Raw genomic sequence first — 16,462 nt, 5'->3', positions numbered from 1 at the left:
GATTTTAAAAATATATAATTTTGGCAGAAATGTCTCTCATTATGATGCCAAGTTTGAGCACAATCTGTAGACCAGTTTGCTTGCAACAGCTGGATAAGTCAGTCTAACTCACTAGTCTACACGATTTTTACAATCAACAAAATTATTGAACAAAAAAATCGTCCTAGATTGTCTTAACATCTCCCACAAGTCAGTTTGTACTATTCTGACTGAAAATTAGGCATGAGACGCTTAGCTACACGGGTTGCTCCAAAAAAAAGCTTAATTTTCTACAAAAACAGTACTGTGAGCAAGTCTCTTCGGCCATACTTGATCATATGAATCCCAACCCAATGTTAATGGAGCGTATTATAACTGGTGATGAGACGTGGGCCTACGGCTATGACATGGAAACAAGCTAACAATCATCAGAATGGAAGGAGAATAAATTCATTCCAAAAATCGTGGAACGCTAGGGAAGTAGGTTGACTTATCCAGCTGTGGTAAATTATTAAATTAGAATTGTTGAACTGTTATCGGTTTTAATTAACGCTGCTGGTCGAAAATTAAATTAAGTTTCAGTTTTTTATATTCATTATTTCTAATATAACCTATCTGTACTTTGAGACATATTTATCTGTCATATAATATTTCGCTTTTCGTGATATTGCATCAATTATTTCGTGAAGGTGTATTTGTTATGTTGGTTATGTTTCTTGAAGACCAAATTTGCTCGTATATTTTCCTTTAAAACATTTTCTCACTATGGTCACACATATATAACATATTATATTTGTGTACATATCTCTCATTCTGACAAAAAATAAGTGCTTCGTTTTATATATATATATATAAAGATTATCCAATTTATGATGATGAAAAGGATACCCCAAAAATGTATAACATTTTTTTAGAACATGGCTTTTTATATACACGAATATTTGCAATTAATAATGATTAAAAATAACTGTCTAAGATTACTTAAAGTAAATTGCCAAAAAAAGAAAAAAAAAAAAATACAGGGTTTATCTTGTCCAGTGATCACATTTTATGATTTTAAATCTGGAATGCTTCCGTGAAAAAGCAAGGAACAGGACAACAAGACATCTTATCCCTGAACAGAGTAAGCTAAGCCAGTTCTCCGTTGATGCCACTGTGAATAAGCAGAACAGCCACAAGATCACAACTGAACATCTGGACGATATCTCAGCTACAATGTGATATCACTACAGAACAAAAAGTCAAGACAGACCTATGGTCTGGTGCGTTGTGGAGTCTGCCACACCATTTTTGTGGAGAGGAAGGAGCGGTTAAATGTAGATACTTACATCGGCTTACTTGGGGCATATGAAAGTTCGGGAACAACTTTGTTTCCACTCAAGACGGAACTCCGTGTCATCATGCCGCTGGGACCAATGCCTTTCTGAAATAAAACTTTCTGGACTTTTGGGACCTCAATATGTAGCCATCCTCCTCTCTAGACGCAAGCCCCTGGGAATACTATATCTAAGTGCGTATGGCCACTATACAGTTCGGATATAAATCCATTTGACTTTTATTTCTGGGTGCACATCGAGAAAAGGGACTCTCGCCCGAACGTTGAAGCTATGAATGTCTTTGTCCTCAAGGGAAGGGATGTCATGGACACGTACTTCATTTGCAATACTTAGAACTCTTTTTACGAGAGGTTTCTGTGCCATCTGTGAGACAAATGGAGGTCCGATATAAGAACTCAATTTGGCATATGCCATGTATCAAAAAAAACTAATAAGATTTTGTTAAATGTATAATTAAAGAATGATAGGCTATATTCTTTCCAATTGCAAGCGTGTAACTTTCAAGTTTCCGTCTGGTACACATCAATATAATTATAGCTTCGATATAAAGGAGTTGCGATCTGGATAGATCCAGGTACATTGGAGCCTCAATCATTAATTGATTGACTTCTTCTTTTTTTTAAGCATTTATGTGTTTTGGGATTAATGTATTGGATGATTGTCATTATTTTTGTCACAAAAGTTTTAATAGCCGTTAGAATCAACTATTGAGGCATCCTCATAATGAAATAAATCTAGTATAAATTCATCAACACTGAATCATGGTAACTCGTACAAAAAAATTAAACATGTTATCTTTTAAAAAACGTGTAACATAAATGGGAATACTAATTACTTAGTATAGGAGCATAAATCATCATCCAGAACGATCATAACCTACTGGCGGCCTTAAAGACAAATAAATATGTACGTTGCAGACCAAGTAGCTAAAGTGAAGATAACCTGAAGATCTCCATTGACAGACGAATCCAAATACCTTTTACTGTATTTGAAATCAACTTTAGAATAAGTTTTTACAAATTCAGAACTGAATTCTGTCATTTTATTAAAAATCATTGGAGAGGCTTGAAAAATAAAGAGTGAGAGGAAAATATTTTAAACATATTTACAACTTTGAAAAAGTTAGAGATGGAGTCTGTAGAAATTTACAAGCTTATATCAAACAGCAAGTCTTCATTGTGCAATTATTTTGTTAAAAGATCACTGGAAGAAAAGTGATGTTCATTTAAATGGAAAAAACTGGACACACAGTTACATATTTTTACGGATTGAGTGAAAATGAAGCATTTTAAAAGGCTTGGTTTTAGGAAATATTTTAGGGAGTTTGGATTTCCATGGAAAATTGTGGACTTTTCCTTTCAGATGCGTCGTAGGAGGCAGAAAGGCGGCTATCGAAATGAATATTTTGAGGTAAATTAGAGAATGATTAGGGTTTGTAAAATGGATGGAGGAATAAATCCTATAGATCTACTAAAGAGTCATTTTTGTTTTACCTGTTTTCATCAATTATTTTAACGAAGAACTTTGCTTTTTAATGGATACAACAATTTTAAGGTGCTAGGAAAATTTGACGAAAACTATTTTATTTTATTTTAAAAATGATGAAATCATCCGCTAAAATTTCAATCCCTACACCAATAAAATCTCACTATATAATGAATTCGAACCAGGGAAAAAATAGGTAGCTAATAAAATTACTCATTAGTATAATAAGAAAAATAATAATAACCACGGCAACGATTGGAATAGAAGAATTGCTTATCACATCTCTGTTGGTAATTAAAATAATACAAAATTGATTATAAAGAAAAGCAAAGACTCGTGGATTTGACGAGCAAGCATGATATGAGGTAAAAACATAATTCTATCGTTATTTCAACGAACATTTAATAATTTTACACAGATAAAAATTGTATATTTTGGTTTCAACCAAAAATAAACAATAACTACTTATAATATTTATAAATTTATGGATAAAAGCGAAATATCCTTGAGGCAAAATTGATTTAAGGCAAAATTATCGGGCAACCGATTTAAAAAAACATACATATATATATAATTGCCGGTGACACTTGACATAAAAATTTCAGAAGGTGAAGATCATCCCATGCACATTTTCTTGTTAAAAGGGATTTACGAGTATTTTGGAATGAAACATATATATATATAGTGTCTGTTCGGAAAAAGTGTCGTTAAGCAAAGTGTCCGCTTGGCAAAGTGGATTTCTATAAAAAGGTTTTCATCAAAGTGTCTGCCCATGCTAAAAAAGATAGGGGACATATCTATATGGTATTTTTGAAGGCTTGATAGTGACGTTTTTAAAAGATAAAAAACTTTGATTTGGAGGTAGCATCTGGTTTTAATACTTGTAATCATTATAAGAAATTTTTATGAAAAAAAAAATGAATTCAAAACTAAAAAAACTTTTTTTTTTAATATCATCATATCCTGAATCTTATTCACAATATTTATAATAATATATATATATATATATATTATTAAGCATCTGGTGTCCAGTGTATACATACAGCAACTTACTTTTTCTTTTGATAATAATACAACATTTACAAGACATGTAGGAAATAAAGGCAAAAAGTAAACTTTCTACATACAATTTTTTAGAATTGCAAGAGCTCGTTTTTCTCTAGCAATGAATTTATGTATTTAGATCATTTTTACGCAAACCAAATGCCCTGAGTTTTAGGTGTAGAGGGTTAGGCAACAAAATGTAGACTTTGTATAAAAATACTTTAATAAAAATTTCTTATCATGAGTGAGCAAAAAGCCAGAGCATCTTAAATCTCCTATATGCTGAAATGGAGGTGACGAATATTATGAACATTGGGAAGGTCCCCGGGAACCTAGTTTTCAAGGTGGCCTAGATGGACAAGACTTTCACCGGAAAGCAGGAAGTAGAAGGCCCTATATAAAGAATGATCCGGAGTTCTTGTCTACCTTGGAGAATGAGATCAAGGAGGACACCACCAAATAGATGAATCGCATTGTCAATTACATCTCCGTAGCCGCTAGGACCATCAGGAGGGACATGAAGGGTGACTTGGGATTTCCTTATACACATACGATTTGCTGGCAAACTTTGTACATTGTAGACAAGCTTATAAAATGCAGTAGCATGACTTAATTACTATTAACGTGATTTTTATGGAATCCAGAATCAACAAGTCCAAACCAATTTATAATCTGTAAATATGGTATATTTAGTTTTATGTTTATTATATATATCCTCCTACACTACCCAATCGCATTATCGAAATGCCAAGAAACAGAGTGGCAGTTCTTGACAAAGAAGACCGTGTCCATGGTGTACCACTCTTTCATGATGGTAACTCAGAGCAAATCTAAATTAGGATGAAATGTGTGCGGAAAACTACAAAGTCCAAGGGATTGAGGTCAAGGCTGAACAGAGCAACATAAAGGTAGCCCAGAAATTTACCATATTGTTGCTCGATAATTTTTGGTTCTTCTTGACTTTATTGGACAGTTATGACTTTTAGATATAGTAGGCAGTCCAGATGGAGATGTCAATGGTCTCTTCAGCCTTCTCAGTACGGACTCTGTTGGGGAGGAAATCAAACAAGTATTGCCTTTTTTGTTATTGCTCCTACATTTAGAGACATGGAACTTGCTTATTTTTGTTCCAGATGTAAATTGAGCTATGTATCTTTATTTGTTCAAAAATTATGGTCAATTATGCATTTTTAAAGATCCTCTCAAAATTTATTGGTTTATTACTATGATTAGTGTTCTGTTGGTCATTATTTATTCGTTCGGTTCCAGTCTTAGGACCAATCCTATCGGTCCTTCAGCTTGTCAGTCGAAGGACCAGTCCTGCTCTGTTGGTCTTTGGAATTTTTCATAAAAATATTGATGATTTATTGTGCCAAATAAGATATATGTGAAATCTATTTAGATTATGGCACATATAGTGCCAAAAATGTTCTTATTTGTACTATAATGTAAACATGTTATATTTTTACTTTGTTATATATTATATTTTTTATATTACGTTATAATTTAAAAAAGGGAAAACACAATTTAAATTAAGGACTGACACGACAATTATCTTCGTACCAAGTGCAAATGCGGTAGATAATGTAGCAGTAGACCCGAGCTGTTAAACGATACCCAAGATGTCAAGGGCGGCTTGGATCACTGTTGCAATGTCCAATCTGTTTGTTTCTATGTTTATCTACTTTTCACTTTAATGTTTAATTTTTTTGATTGAAAGTCTCTACACTTCTCAAAATACATTTAAAGAAATGGGGTAGGGCTCGACTTACTTACTACTCGGTACTTTTCTTTAAAAATAAAATAACCTTGTATTAATAAATCAAAATTTAATTATGCCTTCCTTTTGATGGTACATGTGTGTCAAATTTGCCTCAAACCACTAAAGTATACTGGGTGGTTAGGTATTTACTTCCATGACTTTGATGCTAATAAGCAACATCTGGTAACCTTTCTTTTCAGTTTAGCTTTTACTTTTATTTTTCGTTCTTATTTCTAAGTATTGTTCAGATATCTTGAAAAATGAATTCACTAGAATAAAATAGGAAAATTGTTGGGGTGTCCTGGTCAATCTCTATCTCGTAAAAAGAGGATGAAGGTTAACCACTCAAAGCAAAATGGTCTTAAGTGGTGGCATCTATAGTGACAAGGGGAGGATGTCCCCACACTTTCTGAAACAAGACAGTTTTTCGAGGCGGATTAAAAGGAAAATCAAAGCAAAATAATTAATTAAATTTACTAAACCTCAATTAAAAATTACTAAAATGACGAATAAATCATAAATGTAGGTATTATCAAGGTAAATAATGAATTGCATATAATCTGATTGAATGTTTCAAGAGCAAACTGATAAGTGTTGGAGATTAAAAGGAGAAGAATAATTTTTAATAAGCCATGGTATGTATAATATCCCAGGGCACTAACAGGGAGTTAAGTTATGAGTAGTAGACTAAATATCTCTCTTAAGCTATGAGTTGGTGACCTATTTATTTCAAAGGAGCTTTTTAAAATATAAAAGCATAAATAGAAGAGATATGAAAAAGATAAAGTAAATCTCTTGGTTGCTGTCTCCCATGAGGGAATAATGACGATATGAAGAGAATTATGGCAATTGTCCAAAGTAGACAAGTTGTTTACCTATATATCTAAGAATGATCATCCTTCTCCTAAGAACAATGAACAATCAAGATCAATTCATATGGGAACGTTTTAAAGAAGAAAAATAAATATATATCAACATTGGTTCAACCATGTCTTTACAATAATAAAACCTCTTTTAGTATATAAACTATATGGAAATTCTTTGACCCCTTGATATTAAAAGATATATAGGGTGGACAAGTTAAATCCAAAATAACTTTGATTGCCAATTATGAGACATGTATACGAGATACAGTTTATATTTTATTCATTGGAAAGCAACATTAAATGAAAAATAATTATTCATAATAAAAGCCTTCGTTCTTGATCACGATATGTACACGGCGCCTGCTACCTCGTGCTGATCTATGTACTTTCTTTATCTTGACAATGGAAGGCTTTGAGGTCTCAACTGAGGCATGATTATTTTTGTAGGGGGTCCTTCCCGCACTGCCCCACTAGTAAAAACCATAGGAATTGAGGTTCGGGCTGTTGGCTGGCTACTAGAATGGGAGCAAAACATCTGGCACATTCTGTTCCAAGAAATTTAGGACGCTTAAGTTTATAAGCAGGTGCTGATTCTTGCTGGAGTCCTTGAATTTCGTCCTCCTTGGTCACTTTCGGGTCCTCTTGGAAGAAGTGTTGGGCTATAACATTTCCTTCCGTACTGATGACCACCAGTACCAAAGATAGACTCTTTGCTTTCCTGACTGGTTTGACCTCATCAGGCTCCTAACAAATATCATTTCTAAAGTTATGCAATTGTAAAGATTTTATCGTCCGAAATAAAATCGTACGTAACCTCTTTTGTTCTTCATTTAGTTAATATAAATCTTGTCTTCGCCCATTTGTTCTGCCTTATCCCCTCTGTTAGCAGATGTTTTGAAGCTATGACCCTAGAAAAGTAACCCATGTCAATCCTTATGGCATCTTTGATGGTCGTTTGGCTCATGTTGCGTTCCTTAGCCAACTTAGCTCTCGGTGTGTCTGGATGAGTATTAATTCATAGTTTCAAGCCACCTATGATTTTTTTTTTTAGTTCTGTTTTTTATATGTGAAATAAACTGTTTTCTCACTTTTTCCCTCCTCATCAAAGCCCTTAATCACGTCATTAACTGTGTATTTTGTATATTTGAAGAAGGAAAGTATATCCTTTACAGAGTGTCTCGTACAGTGAGCTTCGATGATGGATATTCTTAACTTTTTCTATGCTTGGACGATGAGATACTAAAAAAAATACTGTATATAATTTAGAAAGCTAACACATTTAACATGTCGCTAATTTTGAAAAATTCATCATATAACCTCTAAAAGGCTCATAATTAGCAGTTACAGCTATTCCAGATTTACTTTGAGCTTTTTGTATATCGCTAGTGGAGACCAGTTCAATTTCTGTAACGAGTTAGTCGTTAGTGCAAATAAATATTTAAGACTTTTCTATTAGTATGTTATCCATTTAAAGGGGATATTTTGTAATCTTCTGTAAAAGTTTAAGTACTCAAAGCCATTTCGGACTTACAAAGTTTACAAGTTTTTTTAAGCCGTGCCTGAGTACTAAGAATCTGGATCCATGACTAACCCTACCTGTAGCGTCTGGTTGACGTATGCTAGCCAACTGTTGTAACAGTATCACTTTGAAACCAAGATCTAAACGACTTCTAAAAGATTTGTAATTTTTAAACATTCGTCCTTTCATAATGATCACATTTACCCCTTACTGAATTGAGACTTATTAAAATTATTTTTTGATCGTGATAATCCCTTGTTAAGGATTTACTATCGGGTAGGGCAGCAAAACATGGACTGTTAATTAATGTCCATTTTCTGATTACTATGAAAAGGTTTAGTGATTACTTTCTGACATTCTGTTTCTGCCGTTCTTTTTACATAAACAAACTATACTAATCATTTTGTCAATTCATCATTTGAAGCATCACCAAGCAAAAAGACTCAGATATTTTAGATACTGGAGTTGATGTGAGGAAGATTACGGACATTGTTAAATGTTTTAGGAGCCTGTTTTTTTATTTGACCATGATGAAAAAAAATGGAAAAGGACGTAATTTAAAGAGGGATACGAAGTTCTTGTTAAGTTTGAAGAAGAATATAAAGGAAGATCCCCTAAGTCGATGAATCCCCTTACCAACAATTTCTTTGTAGCTACCAGGACCACCACGATGCATACAATGTACAACTTTCGATTAGTGTCTTTCACAAGGACACCAAGCCACCTTCTGATAGAAGGCATGAAAGCTAGTAGGTTTGAGAGGTGCAAGGAAATCTTTAGATGGATCAAGACATATGGGTCAATTGTATAAATTATCTTGCAAGAGAATATTTCCACACATTTGATCAATTCCACAACTGCCAGAATAACCGCAATTTTTTATGGGTACGATCTAGACCGTATTTTGCTTTGAAACCAGTTCCGACCAAAACTTGTTAAGGGACGGAATTAGTTTTGCATGCTACATTATTACTACCCAACATTATTAACTCATAAAAATCAAAGTTTGTAGAGTCTTACAAAGTTGATTAATTATATATGTAAGTCTAAGGATCAGAGTGGGTAATAAATCGAATGCTTCGAAAGAATGGATGCAATACGTGTTGTTGAGATATTTATATATTTTGTTAGAAAAGCAGGAGCAAATTTTTCTGGTTAGTAATCAGCACAGGGTTTGTAAATTTTAACTCTGTTACTATTATTATTTTATTCTTGAAGACAGAACATCCAAGTATAGAGTAATATTTAGTGTTTGTGCTAATAAAAGACGGTGAGTAACTATGAAGGTTTGGTCGGTAGTAATAAGTAACTGTCCTTGCTGGACTGGGAGTAGAATTGAAGATCGACATTGGAGTTATTCTTACCAATTTTCTTGTTTATGTCCTATGGTCTCCTTCGTCAAAGCTGATTGTAGCTTATCTTATAAAACGTCATGAGAACGAAGCTACACTCCTCCAAAACATTGTTCAAATATTTGGGGTTTTTTGGTTTTTTTTTTTTAACATGCCCAAAATATACACGACTTTCATTCCTAGACATACTTTCCAGAGAAAATTGATATTAGTATAACCAAGTTGAGAATAAAATTTATATTGTTGAAAACTAATGATGGATTTCTTTGCACTCTATGGTAACCAATGTATATACTTATACGAGTATAAGACATATTAAAGTATATTATGACCTTGCATATATGGAGGGGGATTCATGTATATTATGTAAATGATCTAATAAAAAGGCAACACAACTAAGCTGCTCTCCTTCCAAACATTCTTCAAATTGTCTGGATCACCACGTTGGCTTTCGGTCTCTTTTATTTTTGATGCCGGTAGGACATAATAAGTAGAGTAAAAATTTATACAATTTAAGTGTTGTGTTGAGGATGTCTTGTTGTCTCCTATTCACCAATGCTGGTCACTTCTGTTCGATGCCAGCTCCAAGCGGTAGAGTTTTTCAGAGTGTATTGTAGAATTGAGCTCTGTCTAGCACGAACCTAAAGAGTATTGGTTCTGTGTACATAGCAAATTTTGTTGGTCGCTTTCGACACATTTTTCCCTTTCAGTTAGTAAAAAATAGCGAATTTCTTCCTTTGAGACCTCTATACTCGACGCATGATAATTAACGACTGAACCAGCCAATGAACAAGATATACTTAGTTTAAAAAAAGTGCGGGAAATACGATATTACTTTTTCTCATCCCAATGTAAATGACCACTTTTTCATACAGATTGTATTTGTTTTACCAATGCAAATAGAATCTACTCTTGTCAGATTCTAAAACTCGCCCTAAAGTAATGTACCTTAAAAAAAACATTCATTACCTCCACCAACGAAGTTGTTTGTCTGTTTGTAAGCCATTATGGAAAAAGTTACAAATCAATTTTGCGAAAACATTGTAGGAAGATTATATACAGTCGTTCAAGTAAATTTGGATAATCTGTAACTATATCCTGAGCAATAAAGAAATGGTTTAACTCTTTTATTTCACTTTTAAAGTGAGAGGTTGAGCCTTATCTTTAAGTTACTTGTACAACACTTAATTTAAAACAAGTATTTGTTTATAACATATATTATAAATGAATAAGATGATCATATATACAAAGAGGAACGTCTACGACGTCTATAATCACTAGAAGAAGGAGGGAATATATGAGAGAAAAGTCCACAAGTCCAAGAATGATAAAAAACACACTCCCATCCCATAGATTTTTTTAATGAGAATTAAGGAGGAAGGTCTCTTCCAAGGCACACAACAACATCTAATTCATAAAGGGCTCCATAATCAAGCACTGAAGCAATTTCTCCCCTGCAAATGTGGTCAAGGCCTGCAAATTCCCTAGGCCTCTTATTGAGTGAATGATTGGCGAAAAAGGGAAACACATTCAATTACTTTTTTTCTTATGTATTATTAAAACTTGTAAATAAAATTTCAAACTTATTGATCCTTATTGATAAGGATGCAGTTAATTGTAGTCCGGATTTACTTGAAGGACCCTCTATGTTAACAGGAAAAGGCCACATTTTAGAAGTCAAAGCTCAGGGTCGCACAAAACGTAAAAAACCCATAATCAACCATAACATTGGAAAAAATTGAGGTACATAACTCATGATGATTTTAAAAGAAGGTTTGCAGTGTATCGAGTAACCATTCTAGATTGAGTAATGAATCTCAGTTTTTTCCAAAGTTATTATCCAGACTGTTTCGTCTTTCGCAGACCCCACAAAATTATGTTCCAGCCCCTGGACCCCCTTAAAAAAATAAATAATTATCCTATTAATATATATAATTCTATAATTACATTGGGGGAGTAATTTCTGCCCTCTCATTGTACAGAGTGGGGATCCAAAACTTGCATTTACATGAATAAATCAGAAAAGTGTGATTTTCGTCTGTCAAAATACAACAACTTTTAACCAATATTTGATTTGTTAAAATACAATATTGAGCTATATTTTTTATTAACTATGTCCTCATTCTCAAATAATAATACTCTTAACACGCCGGCAAACAGATTGACAGCTATTGACGATTCAGGCAGTGCCCATAAGGTAACTCGCTGTCATGATGGTAGCTCAGACCGAATTCCAATTAGAATGAGAGCTGTGGCAGACATTAATCTCCAAGACACCTCAAACTTCAAATTCCAAGGTTGAGGTCAGGGTATGAAGTCACCCATATTGTTGCAGTCACTGTAATTACTTATTGATGTTGCAGGCAGTCTGGATAAGGTTATGAAAGGTATCTACATCCTTCTCAGCACTGACACGAGGGAGAAGGGATTGCACAGAGGTTGCCTTTTTTGATGCTGCTCCAACATCTTGACACTTAGAGCCATCATATAAAGACAATACTTGTTTATTTTGCTTCCAGCTGTTATTTGGTTGTTCTAAGAAACCTGGTAAATAAAAATAAAGAGAATAAAATTGTAATTAAATGTTTAAGCAAATTTTGAGTCCCTACTTGTATAACTCCCACCCCGGCATACTGCTTGTATCATTACAGCTAAGCTGCTTCTCTCATCAATATTATTTTAATTGTCAGGGTTACCATTTGTATCTTAATTTGACAAAAAATTCTTACAGTTTACAATTCTAAGTATACACACATTTTTCTTTCAACCAACCACAATTGCTTTTCTCCCCTTATTGGTTGGAAAGATTATCATGCCCCCCCCCCTTATACTTCAATGGGGGCCTTTCATTACCAGATATGAATAATATATGTATATACTCTACATATATTTTCTGTAATAGGATTACAAATATAACGTAATATTAACGCTTAATTCAATTCCTTTTCAAGAGGGCCAAAAGGCAATCTTTGGGGAATACATACATATTGTTATGATTGTTATTAATAGACAACCTACCCATTCTTTTCAGCGGGTCTCCAGAGAATAGTTTTTCTCGTGTTTAAGCAGCAAGGGAAGGTGGATGTATCAGATGTCAAAAAATGGAATTCCTCAACGCATCGAACCCCAGATGGAAATTCCCGTGGTGATATTCATATCAAGACTTTTGCCAAGGCAAGATAGCAGAAGGTCAATGACGTCAGTAGATTTCATTCCATATATGTATCGAACATATTCACCTAAATAATAATAAATTAGGTACATATATGCAGAGCACCAACAAAAAAACAATCTTGAATAAATCTCAGAAAAAGAATTAATTTCCAATTATTTTTACATCGATGGGACTGATGAATTATATGTTTATGTTTTGTTTGTCCTTATTGAGGACTGAAGCCTTCAGTCCCTTCAAGTTCCGTCCCGTCAAGTTCATTTCTGCCCTGAATTAGTCCTAAAAACAAAATGAGGAAAACAGTTTATCCTAGTTCAATCCTTCATATCAGTCCTAAAACTCAGCTTTATTTATTCAATTTAGTCGGAAGGATCGGTCCTAAGAATGGACTTGACTGAATAAATAAGGACGGACATATATTTCAAATATATCAGATTTCCAAGAATTTTAGTTATAATTGAGAATCTTTATTTGACTTAAGAAACTTCATTTAGACCAGTTATAGGGCTATTGTGATAATCAATTTTTGCTAATTTAAATGTAATTTACGACAATCAAACAATTTTAATTATATAGCGTACATCAACTAATGGTTTGATTTATAAAATCATAACTTTATATATCGGATGTATGGATAAAATACGAGGTACCATTTTATATTACGATATATATATATATATGTAACTCATTTAAAAATTGTAAGGAAAACTGTATAAATAAATAGCACTTGATATCATTAATTTTTTGCCTAGCTAACAGATGATTTCCGACCTTTTTTCAATTTCTATTGCATAAAAGGTTACGAGATACAATAAAGGTACGGACGTGTATGTTATTCAATTCTAGCTATGATTGTAGAATACCTATAACGAAAGCTGTAGAATTGAAGGACCGACGTATCTGTCCGTAAGACAGTTGAATGGTAATAAAGATCAGACAAATTTTTAAAAAACTGAAAGGGGGAAGGGAAATATTAGAAAATCAGTTCTAGGACCGATCCAACTCTATTTTTTTTAGAAAGAAAAAAGGTTTCATCAAACATACCACATCACATGAAAATATAATCAAGGGACAAAAAGTACTTTATAAATGAAGAGAGGATTTTTATAAATCATAGGTCATTACACCGAATTCCATGACAAATGATATTTTTTATTATAAGGGTTCTACTTACAGTTGGTTAAAAAAATGTTAAATCAAAGACACTTAGAAAATTTTAAGGTCAAAAACTAAGGTAATTGTTGACTTGTTTTATAGCAAAAAGCAAAGAAACTTTTTAATATAAGTTTTGTTAAACCATCTAAAACATAGCTTCTCACGATGTATATTAATTGTCTATCATTGCTTTGGCTATAAAAGATACCATGAATCAAGAATTTATCAAATTCCTACTTTTTTTCATTTTTAAGGCCTCAGAGTTGGATTGAGTTACAAATCCAAAATTTATAATGGTGGTCTACTGTAAACAATACCACAGAGTAAACTTTAGTCCAATCCCTTTACGCATGAAAATTTATCGTGCACATATATAAAATAAACAAATTTATACAAGTCATTGTATTACCGTTCTGATATTTGGGGGTGGGGGGGTAAACTTTCCCACCTAAATGATAAAAGCTAGCAACGCCGCCTCTGGTCCTTAAAATCAGTTTTGATCCATATTTTGTAGAGCATTTTCTCTGTTATTTGTCCATGAAAAATGTTCCAAGCATTAAAGCCCCTGAACAAGGCATCATTTTAACGTATAGTGTATTAAAGAATCTCAAATTATCATTTAAATAAGTTGAGTAAAACTTCAAGTCCCTTTTTGAAAACACGTGAATATTTTGATGCTATTTTAACCCATGTAGAACAAAATGTAGATTTTTCTACCTATCTACTAAAAAACAGTTTTAAAATTAAATATCTCCCTGAATATTTAATTTACTCATTTGAATATTTTCTTTATTTTTAAATACCAAAGATGCTCATAATGATCTAGATCAGTGTTCTTCCCTGTGGTTCTTAACCCCCTATGTGGTTGCAACATCAATACCATGGGAGTATAATTTGTTTCTTGAGACAAATATGAATATTAAAATTAAACGATGAAAAACATAAAAAGACAGTTTATACTATGAAACGAAATGTAAAAGTATTGATCATATTTGGTTTCTGTTTTGCTATTTTCACTGTTGTTCCTACAACCATTATCACTAATTAGAAACTACATTAGCCAAATTTAGTAGTGTCTCTCATATATATTTTTTTAATTAATAGCTGGATTTCTGTCAGAATAGTAAGAATATTGTGTCAGTGGTAGTCGAGACTTCTGCAGAAGTTAGAGAAGTTTTTTGACTCAAAAGCATCAACAATTCTGTGTGTAGCTTTGTATGAGTCTTCTGAATTACCTCAAACATCATGGTGACCAAAAGATTTTTTTCTAACGAATAAATAATCTACAATTTATAATTGCAATATATGGTAGTTTCTTGCATTAAAAATGAACGTTTATTTATATCAGAAATTTAAAAAATTAGAATTTTTAGGATATTTTGAGAATTGGTTTCATTTACTGATTGTTTGTTCTAAAATCTGCTGCTATATTTGAAAGATATGGAACCACTGATCTAGATAATATTTTCTTATTATTTTTGTTTTTTTATAAGTACTTACAATGTAAATATTTGTAGCAATATCAAAAATGGGACACCTAACATTTCAAATATTTTTTTAACATCATTTTTTAATACAATCCATTAGAGAAAAATAAGGGGATAGATTTACAAATTTTTAGATTTGTAAATCTATTTTTATTAAAAAAATATCATTTCGATATAAGAGAGCCTCTATCAATTTTTTCATGTCCTTCAAATCCGTCCCGTCCTTGGAGATTTTATTAATTATATCCCATGCCTTTGATTCCATTTCACAAACAGAAATGTTGTCCCTGTTTGAAATAAGGGACTCAAACCCGTCGGTAAGAGTTTGCTTTGAACCTACACAAAGTTTTGTTAAAAGTCCTTTTAAGTCCGAGCAAGACTATTCTGACTTCAGGCACTTGTATAAAGAATAATTCGGGACTTTGTACAATAAGTCCTCCGGAATTGCACTCAAAAGATAATTAAATTTCGTCCTTTCCTGAGTTATTTTTGCGAACTCAAATTGAGCTTCAATACGAAGGAAGTATCCTGTCGACCGTAAGGAAGTAAAAGATGGAAGTTTCACTGACACGTGACTAATTTCACTCACTTTGTAGTCTTGAGGAATACGATCCACCGTCATAATTTGTTTAGTTTCCTTAGACACCTCAAAAGAAAACTCATTTGTGCACATGCTGAGTGCTAATTTATTACTGCCTCTTAAAATACAATAACAATAGATACGCCAAAAGAAGAACAGATTATAAACACCAGAAAATCCCCTTATTGATATTAAATATATATATTGCAGTCACTACATAGAGAAAAATTAAAAAGTCTCATCTGGATTTTTTTTTCCAAGCATATATTTTTTTAAGTTCATATTTGATTGTTAATTAATATTCAGAAAATAGACAGAAGGTCCCCACATAAAGTATAAATTTCAAGCACTGCTTCTCACTCCCTGTAAGGTGTTGTGGATTGTATTTTTTATATCATGATAATTTATTATATTAAAAATATATAATGTACAAACAAGAAAACTTTTTTGTGTTGTTGAGGAGTTTTTCATATAATAGAAGTCTATAATTTTACAAAAGGGGAGTGTCCTATAGGTATTTGATTTCATACCTGGACTTAAAACTTGAAGTTATTACCTAATGTACAAACTTGCAATTAAATAAGGTTGTTGAATATATATTGTTTAAGTATCAATTATTTAAATATTACAGTATAAAAATGATCGTATTAAAAATTAAGTAAATACCCGATAAAGATTAAATTTTATACTAATTTTACAAGTATCTTGTCTGGCATACATAATT

General features: G+C 32.6%; 1 protein-coding gene and 1 long non-coding RNA gene across 6 annotated transcripts in view; one reads left to right on the top strand and one right to left on the bottom strand.

Moving 5' to 3' along the window:
* Positions 1-16,462, top strand: part of LOC121126229 (uncharacterized) — a 52,266-nt gene that overhangs the window by 16,666 nt on the left and 19,138 nt on the right. For all 5 annotated transcript variants that reach the window (XR_011782190.1, XM_040721548.2, XM_071891688.1 and 2 more), the window contains exon 5: positions 12,376-12,518. Coding sequence is in view for 4 of the 5 variants with exons in the window: in XM_040721548.2 (XP_040577482.2) it covers positions 12,376-12,518 (143 nt within the window). In the remaining variant the exon portion in view is untranslated. The remainder of the gene's footprint in view (positions 1-12,375; positions 12,519-16,462) is intronic.
* LOC121126230 (uncharacterized) lies at positions 10,912-15,786 on the bottom strand. The gene is made up of 3 exons (XR_005866857.2): positions 12,363-15,786; positions 11,292-11,888; positions 10,912-11,241 (listed from the first exon to the last, which is right to left on the bottom strand). It is a non-coding gene; the product is annotated as an uncharacterized lncRNA (long non-coding RNA).

The sequence above is a fragment of the Lepeophtheirus salmonis genome, chromosome 11 (genome assembly GCF_016086655.4).
Source record: "Lepeophtheirus salmonis chromosome 11, UVic_Lsal_1.4, whole genome shotgun sequence".
Lineage (NCBI taxonomy): Eukaryota > Metazoa > Arthropoda > Copepoda > Siphonostomatoida > Caligidae > Lepeophtheirus > Lepeophtheirus salmonis.
This window is presented reverse-complemented; position numbering and strand designations above follow the sequence as displayed.